This window comes from Ceratotherium simum, chromosome 18 (genome assembly GCF_057802395.1).
Source record: "Ceratotherium simum simum isolate JZ-2026a chromosome 18, ASM5780239v1, whole genome shotgun sequence".
In the NCBI taxonomy this organism is placed as follows: Eukaryota; Metazoa; Chordata; class Mammalia; order Perissodactyla; family Rhinocerotidae; genus Ceratotherium; species Ceratotherium simum.
The window spans coordinates 6,235,108-6,259,882 of NC_141917.1; the positions used below are offsets into that span (position 1 = coordinate 6,235,108).

The 24,775-nt window shown below is 41.2% G+C and overlaps 1 protein-coding gene across 1 annotated transcript in view; it reads left to right on the top strand.

The window, feature by feature from the left end:
- The window catches only part of ADCY2 (adenylate cyclase 2), a 404,666-nt gene that overhangs the window by 3,909 nt on the left and 375,982 nt on the right, over positions 1 to 24,775 (top strand). The window contains exon 2 of the mRNA XM_087443107.1: positions 18,094 to 18,291. Coding sequence (XP_087299233.1) covers positions 18,094 to 18,291 — 198 coding nt within the window. The remainder of the gene's footprint in view (positions 1 to 18,093; positions 18,292 to 24,775) is intronic.

Below are 24,775 nucleotides of genomic sequence, written 5' to 3' on the forward strand. Positions count from 1 at the left end.
TTTCCAACATCAGGTATTTTTTTCTAGGAACATATATATCAGAGTATTTCTTTTATCTATACATGGAGAAAGAATCTTAATTCTTCCAAAACCAACAAATAAATAAACAAACAAACCCAATCATTGTAAAGGGAAATTGGCTTTATTATTCCAGACGTTATTTTGGTGCTCTCAGTGGGTGAAAGGATGTGAATAGCAGAAGTCTATCCACCCCTTTCTTGGGGGGTGGAAAGCTAGAGAAGGCAGATAAGTATGCCTGGCATCTCCTCTAAAGAGCAGGAAATGCTGTGCATACTTTCTCTAGTCCCATAATTCTTGGGGTGGAGGGGAATAGTGCATTTTCATAGAAATTGGAGTAGAGGTAACTAAAGATACATCTTTCTGCGAATTTCCATACATGCAGGAAAATCTTACTGGGCAGGTATTTGTAATTTGCAACCAGTAATTCACTAAGTCATTTTAGTTATAATTTAACTGCGGTTTAAACAAAAGACAAGGAAAAACTGTAATTTTCTGCAGGAAAAGTGGTTGCAATTTAGAGAGCTAGCAAGAAAGGATTTGGAAGCATCCTTTGGATATTAAAGTGCATGATTAAAAATACGCACAGTAACTTCTCTGTTTAAAAAAGGCAGAGTGTAATGGTTAAGAGCATCGATCTGCATTGTCATTTAGGCCTTGTTTCTTTCCATCTCTGCTGTCTTGGGCAAATTGTTTAACCTCTTCATGCCCCAATTTCCTTGTTTGTAAAATGGAATGGTGCCTGCCTCGTAAGATGATGGTCCAAATCAGTACATTCGAAGCACTTAGAATAATGCCCAGCACAGGATATGCCCTTAGGAACTGTTGCCGTTAGTGGGTCTTTTGTAGTTGCATTTTCCTTGTTCCTGTGAAAGAACATGAGATCACATAGCATTAGAGCTGGAAGGGTGCTCATTCTGCAGATGTGGAAACTGAGACCCAAAGAGGCAGGCTCATTTCTTCAAGGTTGCACAGTTGACCTTGAAGTGCCGGACCAGGTGCACGGTGTTTGACTTTTCCTGGGTGAACTTTCCTAGAGACCACTGCAGGTCTACAGTTCCCAGCTCTGGTCCTGGCATAAAAGCAGTTTTCTTGTTGAAATTTCATACTGATATGAATATCCTCAACCTTCATTCTGTGTAATGGAGTTAAATTTCAATTTTTTTTCTCTTTTAATGTTGAAAGAATCTGGGTAGAGATGTTTCCTCAAAATTAACTCATTGAAGTAGGCATCGTTTATTTTCATTATGCTGACTATTCCCAGTGTCTTCCCCATTAAGCAAGAATCCACTGTATTTTGATTTTGTTGTCTGAGAAGTCCTTGGCATAAATACTGCAGCATGTAATAGCCATTCCTGTTGAGTTATATGTGAAACTTACCGATTCTTACTGATATTTTTAAATCAAACATTCTATTTAAAAGATAACACTGTTAGAGCTGATATATTACTCTGTTAAAGGTGTTTTATGGTTGTATTAATCACTTTGACATGTTTGATTAGTAATTGTTAGTGATAGGAGAGTCAAAGCTGGGTGTTTGTGCATAATCCACTGGTATACTAATCCTTTCTATAACTTGATATGGCATCGGCACAATCCATTGGACCCCACTCATTCCTTCCTTCACTGATATTTACTGAGTGCCTGCGGAGGCCAGCACAGTGATGCTCCACCCTGAAGCAGCTGGTCTCTGACATACTGATGTGATCCCTTAAACTACCATTTACCTCTCTAGGGTGGTCTCTCAGCGTGGACCCCAAGGGCTGAGAGCATCTACATCTGGCTCTCTCTAGCTCTGCAGTCTTTGCCCCAGTGGCTCCCTCACCTTGAGGGCAGTGGCTTCATCCTCTCCTTCCTGAGCTTAAACAGTCCAGCCTTTGCTGCACATTCTTATCTATGTTGGTTTCTGCCTCTGACCCTTGCAAAGCTCATGAACTATGTATATGATATAATTTAACCACTACGTTACTGTCATCTGATATTCAGAATAGTTTTGTGAGTTCGTCTTGTCTCATCAGCTAATGGTTAGTTCTTTCAGGGAAGAAGTGGAGCACAGCACTAACGATATTGCAGGTGCTTAATTAACATGTGTATAATTTATGGTGTAGGTACCTTTTCCTTAGCAGCCATCATTTCCATCATGTAGCCTCCTGGTTACGGGCTCAAAGCTTTGTTGATAGACCTGGATCGAGGTCTCAGTTTTGCCACTTAGTCTGTGTTCCTGACAGGTTAATTTCTCTGCCATAACCTCAGTTACTTCATCTGTGAAATAAAATGAATAACACAACCAGGCTTGTGGAGATCTGTTGGGAATTAAGTAAGATAGATCATAGGAGTATTTAGCACAGTGTCGGGCTCGTATGGTACCCGAAACAAATGTAAGTCACTGTTGTTATGTTTGTACCACAGAGGGTTCTTCTCGTCAGGGTCTCCTGTAGATGTATTTCTGGCTGAAAACTAAATGAGTGCTAGGATTTTTAAACCTGGGTATGAAAGAGTAAGAAATGCGTTTCTATTTATGTGATCAATGTTGTGCATGTAACTTTGAGTTATTAAAAAAAGAGAGAGAGACAGGAAGATGCATAGATTGTTTAACTGAAAGTCACGTTTTGACATAAGTTTGACATTCTCCAGCGCTAAAATTCTTGCCAAATTGAAGACTCATATTGACCTTCATGTTTTGAAATTTTTTTACTTTTGGATAATGTTATATTAAATTACCAAGAGTAATAACATATTTACCATGATTTCTTGATATCAAACTAGGAAATTGACACATACCTGGCAATTCAGGTTTGCAAACACCAGGTGCATTTGGGAGGAAAAGATTGCTGAGTCAGCTTGTGTGTTTGGTCCATTTGACCAAATTAAGACTTTGCCAATGTTGCATCAATGTCCTCTTTCTTTAAGGATGCAATAAAAGTTTCAAGGAAGAGAACAAGGAGCCGTTGGAGGAAGACTTCATTGGTTCAACTGTCCCTGGCACTGTTACAAATAATTCTTTTTGTTCCTTCTTTTTACTTGGGCATACATTCCATTCCCAAGAGCCAGCCCCTGGTCAGAGAGTGTTGGACACAGTAACGAGAGCCTCAGCCTGAAAAACCGTTGTGGGTAGCTTTGCCAAACAGTTTTCTGACTCTGCTCAGGGTTCTAGAACAATGGTGCCAAGACAGAGAGAATGAGAATATAAACCAGGGTCACAGCTATTAGGGATGCATAAGGCCAGTTGTATCTCGGAGTTGAACCAAGTCACTTAAAAAAACTTGGTACTTGAAATGGAAATTTTCAGTTATTAGCACAATTAAAATCTATTGAATGAATAATTTATTGCATTTGAAACATACAGACATAAATTACAATAGCTTCTTTTTAGAATATTGAAATTCCTGAGAAGCTTTCTCAAGATGGTTATTATTTTCTGAAAGAATCTTATGAATAAGTCACGTCTCTAGGGTCACTGCCCTACAGATGATAGTGGATCAGCATGATTGTCGTGGGACCTGCTGACTGCAAGATCTTGGAATTAGGGCTTCTGCCCATTTCCACTGATGTCCTTTACTATAGCTCAGAAGTGATGATGTTGGGATATTATAGCTAGGACGAGCCAGAACTCAGAGGTACTGGCTTTCATTCCTACACGCTTACCCCCAAGACTCAATGATTATGTGTGTGTTTTAAATGTCCTGTATTATGTTTTTAAAGCTATATGCAAAATAAAAGGCAACATAATTAAGATTTCAAGCTACCAGTGATCTGTGGACATTATAAATGAAAGAAAATTTTAGACCAGTTGGTTACCAGAATCAATAAAAGCTACTGATGTTAAAAACTCAGAGAATAAAGAGATCAGGTGAATACAAATGAGAGAGATAATGAAGAAATGTTTGCATGGTTCAGACATACAGTGGATCTAATGTCTCATCCTTTCCCATCATTGACTTGCAGTTAATTCAGACATATATAACATATATTCTTCAGAACTTCAGAATAAGAGGTGTATCACTTGATTAATTTGATTAATCTTTGGTTCTTGACCACAATCCTCATTGATCTCTTTCTGGCTTGCTTATTTATTTATACTAAAATAAACACCCGTAAACTCAGTCCAAACTAGAATGTCTCTAATAACAATATTTCAATCTGTATGCTGCACCTGCCCCATTCCCTTACCTACCCTCAGGAGTAACTGCATGTGGCACTTTTTATTTGTCATTCCCTTGCTTTTCTTTCTGTTCATTTTATCACACACACACACACACACACACACATATCATATACATACATATATCTTATGTGTACGGTGTATATGTGGTGTGAGGTAGTGATCAAGATCCATTTATATATTTTTTTCCTGGTGGAGAATGAATTTTTACTGATCCATTTTAGTTATTCCTTTCCCCACATCTGTCATATATCAAAATTCCATATATGGGTGGTTTGTTATGGGGTATCTATTCTGTTCCATTGGTTAAGTTTTGGTTTTATCCTGTAATACTGTGTGCACACCCCCCTGCCACACACACACACAGTATAATTACAAAAGCTTTATAATAAGTGTTTATATTAAGCAGGGCAAGTAATACTCAACTCCTGTAAAAGTTTCTTGGTTATTCTTGACATTTTATTCTTCCATATAAACTTTATAATCACATTATGTCAACTCCATAAGAAAAAGCCCTATTGGGATTTTGTTAGTATCATTTTGAATCCATTGATTCATTGCTGAGAATTGGTATTTTATGATATTAAATTTTTCTATCCATGAACATGGGCCATCTCTCCATTCATGTGTGCTTCAGGAAGGTTTTACAATTTTCTATATGCTATTCTTACTCCTCAGTCTAAAAAGATTTTGTAGTTTGTTACTTACTGTAAATGGTGTTTTAAAAATTCTGATTTTTATTATTTTGTTGCTATTGTAAAGTAATACAGTTGACATTTGGATTTTGATTTTATATCCAGGCAACTTGTTATCATATCCTTTTTATTACTAGTCACTGAAATGCAGATTCTTTCAGGTTTCCTACACAGGCAATCATATCATCTGCAAATAATAAGAGATTTATTTCCTCTTTTCTAGGACTAAAGCCTTTCATTTCTTTTTCTTGCATTATTGAGCTGATCAGAAAATATAATATGATATTGGCAGAATTGGCAATTGTGGGTACCCTTGCCTTCTCTTAATTTTAAAGAGATTCCTTCATAGTTTATCCATTTAGGATGATGCTGTTTGTATGTTTTTGTAGACGTCCTTTGAGATTACCTTTTATTCTAATTTACACAAAAGTTTGAATGTGATTGGGTGTTGAATTTTACCAAATTGAGATGAACATATGCTTTTTGGTTGTTTTTTAATCTGTCAATATAATAAATAACAATTATAGATTTTCTAGTAGTAAACAATTTTTATATTCCTGAGACAAATTCAATTTTCATGATATCTCTTATAAAATGTTGAATGTGATCTGCTAAAAGGTTGTATAAGATTTTTGCAAATATAGTCTGTAGTGAAATGAGTTTGGAATATTCCTTTGTCGAACTGTCATTTTTTTTTTAAATTAAAGTTTTGCTAGTCTTGTAAGTCAGGGAGTATGCCTTCTTTTTTAGTTTTCTAAAAGTGTTTTCACTATGTTAGAAAGAGTTGATAGACTTTGCCTAGAAAACCACATGGGCCTATTGCTTTCTTTGTAGGGAGAGTTCTAAATTTCGCTTCAGTATCTCTGATAGTAATAGGATTATTTCGTATTTCTAATTTTATTTCTTGAGTCAGTTTCAATAAGATTTTTCTAGGAATTTTTGCATTTCATCCAAATTCTCTAATTTAATGGCATGCATTTGATAATACTGTTCTCGCTTTAACACTTTACATATACTCTATCTCTGGTTTTTACTTATAGTGTTATTTTTACATGCTTTCTTTTTTCCTTAATCTCATCAGATGTCTATTTTGTTTTAACTTTTTCAAGAACCATCTTTTGTCTTTGCTGATCCTTGCTATGGCATTTTTGTTTTCTAGTTTATTTCCATTCTTATCTTTATTATTTCTTGTATGAGTCAGAACTTATTAGATTGTGCGATGGAAAAAAACACCTCCAGAATCTTAGTGGCTTAACACAGCAAAAGTCTATATTTTGCTCACTCTCCACAGTAAATGTGAGCCATCAGGGGACTCTCTCATGGCAGTGATGCAGGGATTCAGGATGAAGGAAGCTGCATCTCAGAACATCTTTCCTTCCTCACTTGCTGTACCAGGGAAGAAAAGAGTGTTTCACTGTCTTACTACTTGCTGTTGACATCTTCCACATGGAAGTGACACATCACTTTCATTCATTTTTCATTGCCAGAGTAAGTATTCTATTTATCTATTGCTGCATAAAGACCACCACCAAACTTAGTGATTGGAAACAACAACATCATTTATTTCCTCCTGAATCAGCAATTTGGGCAGATTTGGCAGTGGAGTCTCATCCTTGCTCCATGTGTCAGCTGGGGTGGCTTAAAGGCTGGGAGCTGGAGTCCCTTGAAGACTTTCTCGCTTTTGTATCTGGTGGTCATTGCTGACTTGGAGCTGAGATTCAGTTGGGACTGTTGGCTGGAACACTTTCATGTGGCGTCTCCACACGGTTACTTGGATTCTTCACAGTGTGGTAGCGAGATTCCAAAAATGATCATCCTAAAAGAACAAGGGGGAAGTGCATGGCATTCTTATAATCCTGTCTCTGAAGTCAGATGACACCAGTTTTACCATAGCTTGTTGGTTGAGATGTCGCAAAGATCTGCCCAGATTTAATGGAAGGGGATGTAGAACCTTACTTGATGAGAGGAGTATCAATTGCATGTCAGATGGGGTGCGATATGTCCTCATTTGTGGAAAATACAGTCTGCCACAGTACCTTGTATAGCCATGCCAAACTCCATATGTCTGGAGGATGTATCAGTTAGCTTGTGCTGTGTAACAAACCAAATGTAACAGATTGGAATAACCACTCTCTTATTTAGCTCACAATTCTGTAGGTCAGGTCTTGGCTCTTCTGATCTAGCTTCTCAGTTGATCTCTGCTGGTTTATCTCATCTTTGTGTGGTCAGCTGGCAGGTCACTTGGTAGCTGGATCATATGAGGTGGCCTCATTTACATGTGTGACCAGTTGCCAGGCTGTCAGCTAGGGCTATTAGATGAGATGACAGGGTCACTGGGCTACATGTCTTTGCTCATTTAGCAGGCTAGCCTGAGCTCTTTGCATGAAATTCATAGGGTTCTAAAGAGCAACGGGGAAGAGGACAAGCTCCAGTACCCAAGAATTTTCAAGTCGGTATGTCATGCAGCTGTCATCAGGTTGACCAAAAAGAGTCACACGGCCAGGGCCAGAGTCAGTGTAGAAGAGAATTACACCAGGGCATAAACACAGAGAAGGGAATTAGTGCAGCCAGTTTTGCTGACAAAGCCACAACAGAGAGGTGCACTAGAATGTTTAACAGCCCTAATCACTACTGCAGTCCACCTACCTGGTCACCAAATGTTTAGTTTACTCCTTCCTTAAGAAAGCATATGTATCCTTTTCTTAAGAGAGACAACCTAGAAGTCCTGTCCACTAATGAAAAGAAGCTCGGAGTCTAGGATCTCTGAGTGAAGTACACTAGTTTGTTCAAAGGGAATGCTGAGCAGTCCTGTCTACATAAAGTCTGGATGTGGCTTCTCTTGATCTGGAGACCTAGGGACTAAAAACACTTGTTATCAGCCATGCAGTATACAAAGAGTAACCGCAGTAAACTCTCCTATTATCCCAAGGGAAGAATGACACACATTGGGCTCTGGTTTTTAGCAATTCCATATTCCCAGGGCAGGGAGTTTGAGGGTCCCTGGCCCTGAGGCTGGAGATTGTGTCTTCATTAGACCCAGACTCTTGCCCTGGAAACAGTCCTCTTGTGTGTTGTTTTCTCTGACATCTGACCTCTTTCTTTGGGAGGTTCTTCCTTGTTTATCATCCTCATGATGAAGCCTGGATTGAGTGTTGGGGAGTATGCCCTACTTGGAAACTGAGCAATTTTTTCAGCCCCTTTCCTGCCGTAGAGAGAGACCTAAATTTCCTTTAAGGCTGGAAAAGCCATAGTTCAGGTTAATATTTCTTTTGGAAACAAAAATCACTCAAAACTTCTTCAACTTCTTATCTGTTTAATTTCAGTCATCTTCAGGTGTCAAGGGTCATAGCCATAGTTCTTTTCAAGACATACATCTTAGATTTGTTATATTTCTCTTCCTTCTCACCCCATCCCTCTTTGTCTCTCTGTCTCTCTCTCTTTCTTTCTCAGCCTGTGTGTTTGAGCCTCTTTGGGAAACACACTTTCTGGTTCTCTCTTCCCTCCACCATTTTGTCCAATTGAAAGGATTTACTGGCACCATACTCTTAGCTGGACTTTACTCTGAGACACCTTAATCCATTCAGTTTTTAACAGTGGATTTGTTTTTCTCTCCCCAACACAGCTGAGTTTTAATCAGCCTTTTGCATTCTAGGACCAGTTTTATCATTTACTGGTTGAGACTGAGAAGCATTTCCCTCTTCCAGCCTGACAAATCCAGACAATTCTGGACTGTTTTGCTTCCTTTTTGTTCCTCCTCATAACTGATCAGTTATTTTCTGATCCTACATTTTTCTCATAGTACCTTAACAAATGCAGTCAACATCAACAAACACACACTTGTAATGTTTTATTTAATGACCTCTTCTAGATTAGGGGTCAGCCAACTCTGGCCTGAGGTCACATCTGACCCACTGCCTGTTTTTTCAAATAAAGCTTTATTGGAATACAGCCTGACGATTCATTTGCATATGATCTATGGCTGTGTTTAAGGAATAGACATAGAGTTAAATAGTGTGACAGAGACCATATGGACTAAATAAAGCCTAAAATATTTATGATCTGACTCTTTACAAAAAAAGTTCACCGAGCCCCACTCTAGACTTACAATTCTATGAGGACATCTTTTGTCTTCCAAGATAAATCATTTGACCAAATGTTGGACCGTTGCTTAACTTGGGGTGTCGTTTTTCAGTCTCTGATGATATTTCCTTGCTCCTCCTGCCACCTAGCAGATATCCATGCCATATATTTTAGGTTTTGTTAGGGCAGCACCCTATTTCATGCACTAATTTTTGTTATCAGTAAGGATGTTATAAATTTTGATGGGTTAACAAACAAACCCCAGATTTGGCTTAACACACCAGAGGTTTATTTCTTGCGCACGTATTCTGGCCAGTATGGCCAGGTGGGAGGTTCTGCTCATGTCAGTTACTCGGAGAGCTGGGCTGTAGGAGTCTTCCTGGTGACATAGTCTTTACACCATGGAAGGGACAGTGCCGTGGGCCTCACTCTGGCTTTCACATGCCTCTGCCCAGGAGAGAAACACTTTAGTTCTGCTCACGTTTTATTGCCTGAGCATGGCTACTTCTAACTTCAAAGGAGGCCAGAAAGTGCTTCCCGAGGGAACCCAGAAGGAGGAAGTAGGGACTGCCTCTGAAGGTCCCTGACACTACTCCTTCCTTCTTTGGGTTCCTTTTGTCGTACTTTTTCTAGTTTCTGAAGGAGATACTTAGTTCACCAGTTTTCAGCCTTCCTTTTTAGTATAAAGGTTGGCACCAGAACAGAGCATTGGGATCAGCAGAGAAATCGCTATCTAGTGGGAGCTTGCAGGGACATCTGAGCGGCTGAGCACATGTAGCTGCTGGCCGATGAGACCCCATACCGGGGAATTCGTGGAAGGCTGTCACCTTCGCATGACATCACCTCTGTGAGTGCACAGCCAGATATCTGCTGAGGAGCCCAGTCTGGGCTTCTGAGGTCGGAGTGCTGCATGTGGAGCAGCGGAGAGCAAGGGCAGGCTGGAACCCCCCAGGCTCCTCCGTGTGTGTCTCCAGCCATACCTGACCACACAGACCGTCCTTCCTGGGGGCCCGTTCCTTTCCGCCCCCCAAATCTCGGGCAAGTGCCTCCTTAGGCCAACTCTCCCCTGGGAGCATTCAGGGAAGGGGATTCTGGGAAGTAGCTTTAACCAGTTTGACAATAGAACAATCCAGCACAGACTACTGCTTGTCAACTGGGCATCACATATTCCTCTGTTAACTATATTTTACTTCTGCATACAGAAAATAGCAGAATCATGCTTCTACTTAATATGATGCAACTGTTTTTTGTACAACTGAAAATACACTAACCATCTCCCTAAAAGAGGATATAAAGGATCATTTTATCCATTTTAATGATGTTTATTTCTCTTCTATCTAAGTAACAGTCCCTTTAAAAATCCTGTATCTTGTGTTCTGGATATAAAGGCTATTAATACACTAATAATATGTCATATCATAGGGAGAAGAAGAAAGAAAAATTAATGATTTAATGTGCACATACCCGTGCACACAAATATATTCATGTCAAACCAAGGAAGAAATATTTATAATTACTACAGTCCTCACTTCTACGACTGATCACGTGGATGTAGCTGGTGTTTTAAGTTCCTCCTTCCACTACCCATTCCATATGCCCTTTGCCCTGTGCAAGCATCTTCTCCGGTCATGTTTCCTTGCCTGGTGGGCTGACACTCCACATGGTACTTTGCAATTAGACAGTATTTGTTGTTTGACATTTCCATGAACTTTTATCACAGGGCATGGAGAACCAAAGACACCCCGATGATCTTCTGGTTCTGATTCTAGTCATCCTCTTTCCTGCTCGTGTTATGTATTAGCAACGCAATTTTCCTTGACAGTCGTGATCAGTAGCCCCAGCCAGTACACAAAGCTCTTCCCTGCCCATTGGTTCAGTGACATTAGTAGCCTACAGTGGTCAGATGGCAATCTCTGTCTCCAGTTTAATGGAAACATTATTGAGTTTCCTGGTGGAGACAGTCTTCCTTTGACAACTAAGCCCTCTAAATTGGAACAGCCCAAATTTACAGGAATGGGAATTACAGCATTTTGCTAGAGGATCATTAATGAGGCAGCCACTCCTATTTCCACCCCTTGATTCCCAGACCTGTGGATCTGGACTGTGGGAGAGCCAGTGCCATATTTCAGTGGCTGTTTCAGAGCATCTGCTGCATCCTGGAGGACTTTCCCCTAGCCCCGCAAGGTCTTGCCCACAGCAGGCTCCTAACTAAGTCTTTAGAAGGTCTTTCTTCCTTCAATCAAGGAAGCTGCTTCAGGGTGGTGAGGAACAGGGTAAGACCAGTGAATTCCAAGAGCGTGAGCTCATTGTCACACTTCATTTGCTGTAAACTGAATGTTTCGGTCAGAATGATGCTGTGTGAAATACTCTGTTAGTGAAAACGGCATTGTACAAGTCCACGTGTGGTGGTTTGGGCAGGAGCTTTGTGGACAGGGAAGCAAAACCGATCTCTGGAACAAATTCAATTCAGTAAGAACAAAGTGCTGCACCTTCCATCACGGAAGTGGTCATTTATAATCAACCTGCCATAGATGGCTGGCTGGTCCTCTAGAGGATGACGCCTGTAAAGGGCTCAGAGGTGTAGTGCTTTGATTGTCTTCTGCAGGACCACCTATAATCCAGACCTAAATTTTTATTTCCTCAGGCAGCTGTTCGTAGGAAACTCTCTATGAGGGCACAGGTACAGATTCAGAGAGAGAGAGGAGGCAGTGTGGCTGGAGTAGAGGCGATGAGTATCTGTGACATTTGCTCATGTAGCTTACTTGTGCCTTCAGAACCTATCTGAGCCCTAACTTGTGCATACCACCAGCATTTGATGATGAGATGCTGCTGTGCACATCCAGCTTCATGGTCTGGATGGGCACACAATACTGCATTAATGATGGGCATCTGAAGTGGAATTTGGTGGTCTGTGGTCAATGTTCGGTCCCTTCTGGGGTCTGGTAATAAGCCAGCAACTGTTTCTCAAGAGGAAAATAATAATCTTCAGAATCACTAAGGCACTTTCATAAACCACTGGTTTGAGTGGAAAAATGAGAGCTTTCGGGGAAGTCTGTGTAGACAAACCCGGCTAGTCACCCAAAGGATGACCAACATGGAGGAGCTCAACTGAAAGGTCTCTGGAAATCTGTTGCTTCTGTGTAGCTACTACCTCTGTGCTTTTATAGCCAGGTGTCTGCTGGGCCACTGTTCACCAGTGGCCAGAAGTTGGGAAGAAGAGCAGGGTGTGGGGCAGGAGGGAGTAAGGACAAGCTAAAGCCCGCCTGGACCCCCGTGACTGCCTCTAACCATCTCTGACTGTGCAGACCTTAGGGGAGGACTTGCTCCACTTTACCTGCCAAAGCTGGCCCAAATTCCTCTTCTGTTCAACTCTAACCAAGAGCCGTAAAGGGAAGGGAGTTCTGAGAAATGTAACTCTCAGCAAAACCAAATTTACAGTAGAACAATTCATTTCCCTCAAGCATCAGTTTCCCTCCAAGCACCGCTTTTACTGCACACCTCAAATGTTGACATGTACTGTTTTCATTATTCTTTTAAAATTGGTGTTATGATTTCTTTTTTGATCCAAAAGGTATGTAGAGTTGTGCTTTTTATGTTACAAATATGTGGTAATTTTTAATTTATGTTTCTGTTTTAAACTTCTAATTTAAAATTCTTGTGATCAAAGAACATGGGTAATTATGATACTTTGAAATTTTTTGCAAGTTTTCTGGTACATGATTTTTATAAATATTCCATGTGCACTTAAGAAGAATATTGTTCTTCCTAAGGTTGGATGTGGAATTCTGTGTTTGTCAATTAAGTCAAGCTTGCTAATTATGACATTCAAAATCTTTTCATCTTTTTTGTTTGTTTGTTTGTTTGCTTAACCAATAGCTGGATGGAAATGTTGACATCTGCTCTTGGTAGATTAGTTTACTTCTCCCTCTAGTTCTGTATGTTTTTGCTTTACACATTTTGAGGCTATTTTATTGGGCTTATAGGTGTTTAAAATTGTTATAATTGCCTAGGAATTGAGCATTTTATCATTTTATCTTCATCCTTACTTTTTTTTTACTTATTGTATATTTTATAAGATATTAGAATAGTTATTTTCCATCTCTTTAGTTTCAACCTTTCTGTGTCTTTTTCCTTGACCCTGTCATTTGTAAGTAGCATAGAGTTGGGTTTTGTTTTACAATCCAGCCTGAGAATCTGCCTTTTAATTGGCAAGTTCAAACCACTTATCTCATTGTGATTATTGATATATTTGCACTTGTTTGTACCATTTTTACTTCTTTGATATCTATTTGTCCCAATTCCTTCTCCTTTCTCCACTTTTATTTTTTGCCTTGATTTTTGTTCTTCTCTCCCATTTTTTTCCCTCTGATGATTTGGAATTTATGCATTTTATTTGTTTTCTTTTAGTGGTCACCTTTGAAATTTTACCATAATAAAGATTTCAAGTTGGTCAGTGTGACACCTAGATCATTAAATGACTTTGGAACACTTTATCTCTAGTTTTTCTTCTCTTGAATTTATTGGTCTTATTATTAAATATTTTAATTCTGTCTTTTTAAACCTAGAAGTTAGACATTCACTATTATTGTTTCAGATAGACAACATGTATTTTGTTGTACTAACGTGTTTACCAGTATATTTGTTAACCTCCTTCTTTCGTGTTGTACAGTCTTTTTAGGATTATTTAATTTCTGAGACGTTCTCTTAGAGAAGGTTTCTTGATGGTGAATTCCTGCTAAAAAATGATTTATCTGTAAATGTTTGTGTTTTTTCTCTCAAATAAAAACAGCTGGTTTCTTGGCTATATAAGGTTGACTGTTATTTTTTGCTCAATAATTTGTCGTTACTGTCTTGCACTGTTGAAATTTCTGCTCTTGTGCTGTTGATCTTTGTGGGTGATCCTTCCTTTCTCTTTGGCCACTCTTAGGACCTTCTCTTTATCTCTAATATTTTGCATTTTTACCATCATACCATATATATGCTTGTATTTCTTTTTGTCTAACTGGCTTTCTGGAGTTGTAGATTCATGGTTTTCATTGGAACTGGACAATCTGCAACTCATCTGTCTTTAGATGTTTTATCTTAAGTCTCTTCATTTTGTAATTTGTATATTATATCTAAAGGCAGATTTGTTTTTTCCCAGTGACAATCCTCCAAAATAATTTGTGGTAATAAAGTAAATAATTACTTAGAATGCAAAATAGGCATCATTCCGATAATGAAAAATCAGACTACCCTTGATGAGAAAGTACTGAGATTTGAAGGAAAAAAGGAGTGGTGGTCGTCATGATAATAGTCTCTGTCATTTATGGGGCACCTGTAAGTACTGAACACCCATCAGCCATGCTTGGTTGTTGACTGTATGGCTGTTGACATGAAGAAACAGGCTTAGGGAGGCCCAGTGCTCACCCTGAGTTACCCAGTAGTGAGTGATGGAAATGGGTTTCTACCTTTGACCTGTTGGACTTCAAAGCACTTCACTAAAATATCTTTTTTATAGAAAAGCAGTATTTTACATCAGACTGTCCTTTACCATCTAAATGAAAAAACAGTACTGTTTAGCAAAAAATGGAAAATGCATGTGGAAAAGGATGAAAATACAGCTAATCTGTTCCTCCATGGAAAAGCCTCTAAAAAAACAAAGGCTTTGTCACATAATAAATAAAAGCAATGGGTATTTAATGGACCTAGCAATTAAAAGCCATCCAAACTTACCAGAAAATGCATTGAAAACGAAAGGATAAAATGTTTGAAGAGAGCGATAGGAACCCATTATCATTACAGTAGATGAAACCATGCCCAAGATCTCCCTTTTAAAGGCTTTTTTGTACATTTCATTTAGTTTGCATTATATGGTAATTTTTTTTTCCATGAAAGGAAGAGGGGTTGGGATACATAAACATATTTAATTTAGATTGACAATGTTTGTAATTTTTTAGTTCGCCTTATTTTAAGCTACTCTGTTCTATATTCTGAATTTTGAAAACTCAGTTAGCTCCGCAGAAAACAGCCTTGGGGTGTGCCTTTGTGGCTTCACTCATCCTCCCGTCCACTGGGAATGGGATAAGGGAGGGAGGAGAACCGTGTAATTCAAGGTCTGAGGACATTCCTTTATTTCATTTTCTTAGCCTTAAGAAAAACATGTGATGCAAATAGCGAGGCTAGGAAAGAATGTAGTTTATAAGCTTATACATCCTTTCATGAATATTCCACTGTTTTTTCTTTGACATTCTTATAAAAGATTCTATTTTGTGCAGAAGTCCATATTAAAACTTGTTTGGAGTTAGAGTTCAAAAGGCAAGTACAGAATAAATTGGTTGCTGTTCTCTTTCTAGAAGAACCCTGATCCTTCAGTGGGCTCAGGTTTTGCAATGGTTAGGGCCACAAGTCTCAGAAGCAGTGGCTGACCATCTAAAGCCATTGGCAATCCAGGAATCCGCCTCACCCAACCAGGCTGGGGATACTGTTTGAAGCTGAAGGTCTTCCTCTGGTGCGCACGATTTACCTAGTGGTGTTGCACCTCTGGTGAGCAGGAGTGTGCCACCAGCCCCCTAGGATCGCCTTCCTACACCCCTTCTTCCCTAAAGATATATTCACAGTGATAGTTTACACCTGTGTTAGCATGAAGGCATATGTAGCCTTTGACCCTAAAAGCTTGGGTATTTTCTGATTTTAAAAGAAATTAAAACACTTTTATGGGTTCCAAAAAATATTATGGGACCCAGGCACTATGTTCACTGTGCCGGTTGGAGAAGTCACGCTGTAGCCCAGAAAAGTCACTTTTCAGTGATGGAGACTGATATTAAAAAAATAAAATAAAATGAGATAGAGACTTCAATATTTCAAACCCATAACAATATCAAGTCTTATATATACTGGATCTGGCACAGTAAGATCTTGGGACTTTGTCTTGTTTAGAGGTAGATCTTTTAAAAGATCTTTTAGGTGCAGGAAAAGCCCCTACGGGTAATTAAGTTGGTCCTCCACTTCCTGGAAGGACTACATCAAAATCTTTCTTTTCCTCTAGTTACTAATTCTCACCATAAACTCATGCGTATTTTCACACCATTTTCAGTCTTTCTGGAGAAATCAGAGCCAATCAAGTCAATGACTGTTTCTCCCCTACTGAGTTAATGAAATAAGCGAAAAGTCACACCAGGAAAACAGCTGTCCTGGTTATTTCCTGGTTAGCTTTCTGCTCCACAGCTCAGTTAAGTTCATTTTTGGAAGTTTAAAATAAAATCAGTTTTCATGGCTCCATGTGCATAGCGATCATTTTCAAATTTGGTGTCCTCAGAAGACACGCTGTCATGCCCACATGTGCATTTATTTGTGGTGTCTGAGTGCTGGGGAGTGCTTGCAGCCTGGAGTATACCTGATACCCTTTTGCGATGATCATAAAATTTGTCTGAGAGTAAAAGTAAAACGTAGGCACTTCATCGTGGACAAAAATAGCAGTGGAGGGAGAGAATGAGAGCATCTCATTTGACTCTTTTGTCTTCTGCCAGTTCTGGAACCGTATATTCTTTTGGCCACTCAAGAGCCAGCCTTTGGTCTAGCTTGCCACCTGCTGCACAACCAGAGAGCAGAGCATGCAGTGGTGACCAGCACAGACCCCCCGCCAGATCCCTGGCTGTCTCCCTCACCAGCTCAATAACCAGGACAGCTCCGTCTCGTTCTTGGTGCCTTAGTTTTCTTTCCTGTAGAGTAGTGCCAACACCAGTGCCCCCCTCACAGGATTGGTGTCAGTACTAAAGAGATTAATATATATACGAGTGCTTAGCACAAAAATATATATACAAGTATTTGCTATGGTGGTGATTGTTGTTGCCTCTTTCCCAGGTATCATTTAACAACCACGTAAGTGTGAGAGAGAAAGGGAAATGAAGTCGGTTGGTTCCCCTTCTTTCCTCTCCATCTTAATCTGGACTTGGCGTGGTTACTTGACCGATCTGCTTGCTTCCCCATCTCCCTGTGGTTGGTGGCTTGGTCTCTGGATGGGTCCATCTCTATGTGCAGGTAGAGCTGCTGATGGGATAGAGTGAACCCTGCACCAACCAAGACAGGTGAAGGGTTCACCAGGCTCTCGTATGTGAAGAGACACCCCATAAGTCCCAGATTTTACTGTAACCTTTACTATTCAAAACCTCAGTGGAAGTTCTCAGGGTCCCAGCCATATGGGTTTTTTGATTGAAACCCCCTTGTGTGTTTCCGTAACTAAACACGTTTGGGTGAGGATTAAAGACTTAAACTGTGTTCCAGCTTCTGGTGAATGCTGTTCATAGCAAGCTTCCAGCATCACGTTTTGCAGAAGCTAAAGCCTAGATCCATGCTTGTACTGTAACCAAAGGAAACATGAGGGTTATCACATTGTGCGGAAATCGTGTAGAATTGAATAGTGTGCCTTTTGTGTGTGTGGCTAGAAAGAGAGAAATAGAAAATGAGCAATAGCGTGCAAAAGGAGATTTTCTTTAAAGAATGCTTTGGTAAGAGGCTGATAATAAATGACCATTTTCTTTCTGCTACTGGAGCCCGAGACAAGTGGGGAAGGAAACTAGAAAAATGGCACATTCTTCTAAGTCTTTCCCGCTCTCTCATTGTCTATATTTAGTGCTTCTGACCCTTTTCTATTAACCTGTGATCCTGTTAAAACATTAATTGCCATCATTAAAATAAAAGCTCATCACTTTAGAGACGGAGATAGATTTTAGATTTTTTTAAATAAAATATTTCAAATCCATTTGGAAGCCTTAATTTCCAAGGCCAAGCCATTTCTGATCCTCTGATTCAGGGGGTGAAAATGGCTCTCTTATTTTATCCTGATATTATGTGCTCTTACATTCACTTTTGAATAAAACCCATTTCTCCATGGATTAGGGAAAATTTAAATTTGATTTGCCAGCTGTTTTGCATAATTTAAATATCTAGTACTGAGTTATGTATTTAGAAAAACATGATTATTTAATAGGAAACTGAAATTTTCAAAAGTTCAACTTTAGAAGTTCTACTTCTAAAATAATTTTTAAAACTCGATATATTTTGGCATTGATTAATGTTGATGGCATTTTGATCACATACATCATCAGTATCATGGTATTTCTGAATTGCACCTTTGCAATGTATTTTTTCTCTCCTCAGGAAGTTGAAGACCATGTGGCGTTTTTAATAACAGTTCCAACTGCCCTGGCAATTTTCTTTGCGATATTCGTCCTCGTTTGCATCGAGTCCGTCTTTAAGAAGCTGCTCCGCCTCTGCTCTTTGGTGATATGGATATGTCTCTTGGCCATGGGGTACTTGTTCATGTGTTTTGGAGGTACCGTCTCTGCCTGGGACCAGGTAAGGTTTTAAAATGTTTTTTTTTTGTGTGTTTTCTTTATGTGCTTTGATTTGTGACATATGTAGTTCTGTAAACTTGGCTCTAAACTGTAAACAAGACACCTATAGCTGAGAACAAGGTCTTCTGAAATAGCTATCTTAGCAGTGTCCCCACAGGTGAAGTCTCTCAATGCCTATTTTAACTCATCAGACTCGCTGGCAGCTGCTTGCACGCCTGTGTCTCACCTTGTCACTAATTTTTGATGGCTAAGTCTGAGTTTACGCCTCAACACCACAGTTGTGTAGCTCCATTCTTCTCCTGGTCCCTGAGTTTCCCGTGATTCCAGAATCTCTCTGGGATCGGGGAGCTTACCTTGTGCCTCTAATTCTCAAAGACTGGTCATTGCTCTTGAACTCTTTCTCAATTACTGGGTCATCCTCCTTACAGGCAGACTTCTGTGATACTGACTTTGTATCAACATGATTACATCACATTAATAGGCTTGCTTCCTACACCTGTTGGAAAACCCACAGTTATTCATGTTGAGCCTGAGGAGGCCCTCGGCTTAGAGGAAGGACATCTGGAGGATGTCAGATCTTTATAAGAGTGCAGTCTTACCCGTAGGCTTTTCCCCTGGTGCCACTGTCTCATGGGTGTATCTCGCTGACTGCTTGATTAAATGGTGTTGTCCAGGGTGCAGATCTGGGCTGCCGATATGGATGTACAAATTACTAGCTTCAGGCTCATAATAGAAGCCATGGGGTTCTCTAGCCATCCAGGGAGAGTGAATTGAGCACCAAGAGGGCCATCACAGAGTTGGCGGGAACTCAGGAGCTGGGCATAGGAGAGGAACAGGAGCCAGGAATGGATAGAGGAGAAGCCGCGGAGAGACGAAGACTAGTGAGGGAGAATTGCTCTGGAGGCCAAGGGAGAAGAGAGATTCAAGATGGGAACTGACAAAGAGTTCAAGTGCCAGGGACAAGGGACACAGCATTCCTGGTGTGCCTTAGCTGGAGAGAGCCCTGGATGAGCCCAATGGTGAGGTTTCCAGCTGGTTCTGTCAGTAAGTCATCTGCGACTGTGGCCAAGCCTTCATCCCCTTTGGGCCTCAGTTTCTTCTGCACAGGGAGAGGGCTGGACTAAGTGAACTCAGATTAGTCTCTCTGGCTCTAAAGGACACTGTCATAGTGCACAGGAGAAGGCATGGCACCACCTTTCTTCTCCTGCAGCTCCCTGCAGAGGCTCCAGTCAGGGAAGCTCCCTGGCCTGTCTCCTCATCACTCTCCCGTTCAAGCCCCTTGGAGGGCTGGACACCCTCCCCTATGCTCGGGCCAGCTTCTTCCCTGCCTCCACTCCTGCCTCTCTTCTTCACCTCCCTGAGCTGCAGCCTCACCCATATGCCTTCGATGGTGCATGTGGTCCTCGGTCCCTCCTGCCTTCATGGCTCACATGGAGCAGAGACCGGAGACCGGTTAAGAGCATCACCTGCTGGACTGTGGCACGGACCTAGTGGTCTCTCCTTGCACCAATGCCACCTTGTTTCAATGTCATAGCTTTAGAAGAAGCCTTACTATCTGGAAGGGCAAGTAGCCCCTCCTAGTTCTTCAGTTTTCATTTTGTTCTGAATTTTCTTAGCTTACTTTTCCATAGGAATTACAGAATCAGTTTGTCATGTTCAGTGAAAACTCCAGTTGGGATCTGGATTTAAATTATATGGAATTTCTTAATTTTTGCTTTGAAAGATATGAAACGTCTAGGAAATAATAAGAAGATAATATAAAAAACATCCAGAGATTTGCCATCTTATTGTATTGTTTCTATAGAATGATATGGCATGTCTGTCTAATAATTCTGGTTTTCTGTGTCCTTCAAAGACTTTTTTTTCTTCATAAAATCAGTAGCAATTTTCCTTAGACTTGTTCTTAGGTACCTAAAGTTTTTTGTTGTCTTATAAAAGGGATTTTTTTCTAATTGTCTCTTCTATTTGGTTAATGTTGATGCATAAGAATACTATCGTTTTTTATGTTGGTCTGTAGCCAGTAATCTTGGTGAACTCCTAGTAGCTGAGGGTCTCAGTTTATTTATATAGACACTATTATTATCTCCAGATAATTAAAAAAGGTTTTTCTCCCTTTCAATTCCTTAATTCACTCTATTCTTATGTATTGTACTGTGTAATTGTATTAGCCAGGACTTCTAATGCAGAAGTGAATAATAGAGTGTAAAGTGCCATCAAACCTGTTTCCAACTTAAATGGAACATCTGTAATTTCACCGTAATATAATGTTTGCTTTATTATTATTATTATTATTTTAAAAGAACGGATTAATCAGGGTAAGGACCTCCCGACTGTCCGGAATGCTCTTCCTCCACGTATCGCGTGGCTCCTCCGTTACCTTCATTAACCTCATTGATGCCCTTCAGAGAGCAGCCTTCCCCGACCTCCAGATGCGCCCTCGTCGGGCGACACCCCTCACCCTGGGTCAGTTTTTCCATAGCGCTTAGGATGATTATAGCACCTCGGGTCATATTACGTGTTCCTCTCTTTGTTTATTGATGGTCTCCCCTGCAAGAATATCAACTGCTTCTGGGCAGGGATGTGGCTGTCTCTCCACTGTTGTGTCTTTGCACCTACAAGTGTACTCTGCCAAGAGCAGGCCCCCAGAGCAACTCGTTCAGTGTTTCCATTAATGGATGACTATTTTTCATCTCCGGATTTGTTGTTGTTGGGTTTTTTTGTATCTATTTGTTCTGTTTTTAACTATCTCTTGGTTTTATAACATACATTTTGGTTTTATTGCTGCTGCCCACCTGCTTTTAAAAATCTGTGTAAGCACCTTAAACATACGTATTTCATGGTCATTTACTTCCGTTTTCTCAAGGTTGATTTCTCTCAGGTTTTGAGCTTGTTGGCTAAATTTCTGGGTATCAGTTATCCCTGAGTGCCTTGATATTGTTGTTTCCAAGGTTTTGTTGAGTTGGGATTTTTTCACCTCTGCCCCAACACATAATCCCACCTCTGTAAGGGTTACCTTTCTCACGCTGCCAGGGCCCCGGGCAGAACTAGCTTCTACGTGGAGCCTTAGCCCTGTTGATATTGCAGGTGGGGTAGCCTGCCCAGCTTGTGGCCTGGGCATGTTCCTGGGAGCACAGCTGTGTCTGCTTGACGCTCAGAAAAGGCCACAGGCAGGCTTGGTAGCTGCAGCGATTTTTGGCCACTCTTGCTAAGTTGGGGCCCTGGGCAGGGTGTCTGCCTCACGCTGTGGGCCTGCTCACACGCCTTGCCAGAAGAGGGACGCTTTAGGCCTCCTTCCTCCTCTGGAGTTTGAGATCCTGCCCCACACTCCTGGTTACCCCCACCCCATTCAACAGGCATGGGAATTTAAAATGAAATTATTCCGTCATATTAACCAAAAGTCTGGCATCTTTTAATATCAGCATCATAGATGTAGGCCCCTCAGTGAGCACTAACCCTCAAGAAGTGTTACGGTAGGTTCACTGTGCCTAAGGCAGTGTGCTCCATGAATGGTTCCCACCAGAAGATGATGACATTAACAGTATTGCTGTCAGGAGATGCAGGAGTAAGCCTACTGCACAGACAGAGGGAACAGTCCACACGAGGCCACCCTCACTGCTGACACCAGTGGCAAGTTTGGGGGTTTCCAAGACCCCCCTGAGGTTTGATAACTTGCTAGAAGGGCTCACAGAACTCATTGAAAGCTGTTACACTCATGGTTATGGTTTATTACGAGGAAAAACTACAGATTAACGTCAGCCAAGGGAAGTGTCTGGGAAAACAAGCCAACGTGGAGCTTCCCTTGTCCTCTCCCTGTGGAGTCATGGACAGTGCTACTGTCTCAGCAGCGATATGTGGCTCTGTGTATGGAGTATTGCCTTCTGGGATGCTCAGCCAAACCCTCTGTGTGCAGAGTTTTCACTAGGGCTCAATCACATACTGCCTGCATGGCTGACCTTTAGTCTCCAGACTTCCAGGAGGCAGAACTGATACTGCATGGCCCTAAGTCCCTGTTGTAAATCTCATTTAGACCGTCTGCTGGCCAAAACCCCCAGGCAAACAAAGACACTCCTGTCGGACAGGGCATTCCAGGGGCCTGGAGATGACTTAACAGGAGCCCAGGGCAGAGGCCAGACCTCTCTTTGGGTAAGTTAATTCTTCACTGTGTAGGTGGCTTGAGTGTAGATCCCAGCCATCAACATGTCTAGTGCAGAACACAGAATATCCTCAGCCAGCATAGCATCATCTGGACTGTGCCAGCCCTGTCCTGAGTGCTTCTTTACATAGTCTCATTGATCCCCATGTAGTATCGTGGGGTGGGGACCATCATATTCATCCTTTACAAGTGCAGAAACAGGCACAGGGTGGTGAAGTACCTTCTCACAGCCAAGCTACTTGTGAGTGGAAGAGGAGATTTGAATCCAGGGGGTCTGACTCCAGAGGCTGGCTCTTATTCATGATGCCAGTGGTTCTCAGCTGGGAGTGATTTCACCCCAGGGGACATTTGTCCATGTCTGGAAACATCTTTGTTGGTCATAACCTGGATGGGGGTATTTTACTGGCATCTAGTGGGTAGAAGCCAGAGATATTGCTCAGCATCCTACAGTGCACAGGGCAGCACCTACTACAGAGAATTATCCAGCCCAGATGGCAGGGGTGCTGAGTCTGAGAAACCCTGTATAATACAAGACTGCCCCTCAATGTCGCATCTTAAAGAACCAGCTCTTAAACCCTCAGTAAGTGGAACTGTATGGGTTTGCCAGGGCATGACTTACACGTGGTGGCACTAGTTTTGATCAGGCAAAAGGGAATGATTTTGCGGCATCTCGCCCTGAGAAAGTACCGGCAGGTAAAAGAGTGGCAGACTTGGAGATCAGTCAACAGCGAGGTTTGGAAAGAGTCCCTAGGGAAATAAGGAAAATGGAAGAGAAAGAACCTCCGGCGATTTGCCCTCACAGCCTCGAGCGCACGCGGAGCCTTCCTGTCACTGGTGTTTGAAGTCAGCACAAGTCATCCCCATCTTGACGTCCTCCTCCACCCTGGGCTGCCAGCACCCCAGCCCAGCTGACATCTGTTCCACACAGCTGCCTCCTGGATGAAAAGTATTTAAAAATGATATTTTGTTGATGGTTCCAAAAACTCCCGGTGAAGTCGGGTGGGAAATTGCAGAGTTTTTGGCTCCAGCTGTTTAGTGGCAGCATCTGCCTTTTAGATGGAAGTCCCGTCTGCTTGCTTCTTGCTTGGACTGATTTGCTAAAATGTCCTTCGTTTGTGCTGCGACTTTCCCACTGAAAAAATGATAGAGAGGTGAAGAGGGTAGTGCTGTTACTATATTTTATTTTGTTTCTCTGAATGGTTTAAAAATACTTAAACAATTTTCTAAACTCAAAATTAGTAGAGGAGTATATAAGGTATTTGTTTGTTCTGTTAGGTAAAGTAAATAGGAAAAATTTTTTTCAAGCGATCAGGGGCAATGTGTATGGGGCGCATCTTTCCCTTTTCTGCACGTGTCCCGTGTGGTTATACAACAGAGCAATGACCCCTATCTGAGAGCCTCTAGAACACGGGGCTTTCCTGATAGGTAAGTCCTATTGGAAGAGGCTTAATTGAGGCTGACAAGTAGTGTCTTACAGCTCTGGGGCTGGAAGTCCGAAATCAAGGTGTCAGCAGGGCCATGCTCCATCTGAAGGCTCTAGGGGAGGATCCCTCCCTGCCTCTTCCAGCTTCCTGTGGTTTCTGGCAATCCTTGGCATTCTTGTCTCTTATAAGGACATCTGTCGTGCTGGATTTAGGGCTTACCCTAATGGTCTTATCTTGAATTGGTTACATCTGTAATGACCCTGTTTCCAAATAAGGTCACATTCACAGGTACTGGGGGTTAGGACTTGAACATATCTTTGTGAGGAACACAGTTCAACCCATGATAGATATCATTCCACTGGAAGACACACTGTTCCCTAAGTGGGTGCTGTTCTGCTGCAGGAAGCCACTTCCATCTTGTGGCATGCTGCTGTAATAGTCACTCCCCCTTCTCAGGTTTTCATAACTGCTCTTGATGTCAGCCTTCACTTAAACTGCAAGTCCAGCTTTGAATTCAATGTGTGCCATGGAGAATTTGACGCTTTGCCAACCAGTGTCTATCAGGAATTAGAGACGTTCTTGGTCGTGAATATCCTGTTGAAATAAATCCAGACACATGAATATAAAGAGAAAGTAATCTGACGCTCCTATTGCCGTGTAAACAAACAGAACATCACGAGCCAGTGTTTGTGTATTAGTGAACCTTGGTTTACTTCTGTCTGAATAATGGAAGTGCTTCTTCTGGGTTCCTACATTAGTGACATCGAGTAGGACCTCCTTGCCTGAGACATTTTTGTAATGTTTTTGGTTCACTTGGTGAAGCCTAAGCTTTTAGATGATGTTTTATTTAATGCATTTCTAACAAGAACAAATCCATTTCATCTCAGCTGAAAACTGACTTAGGGCCC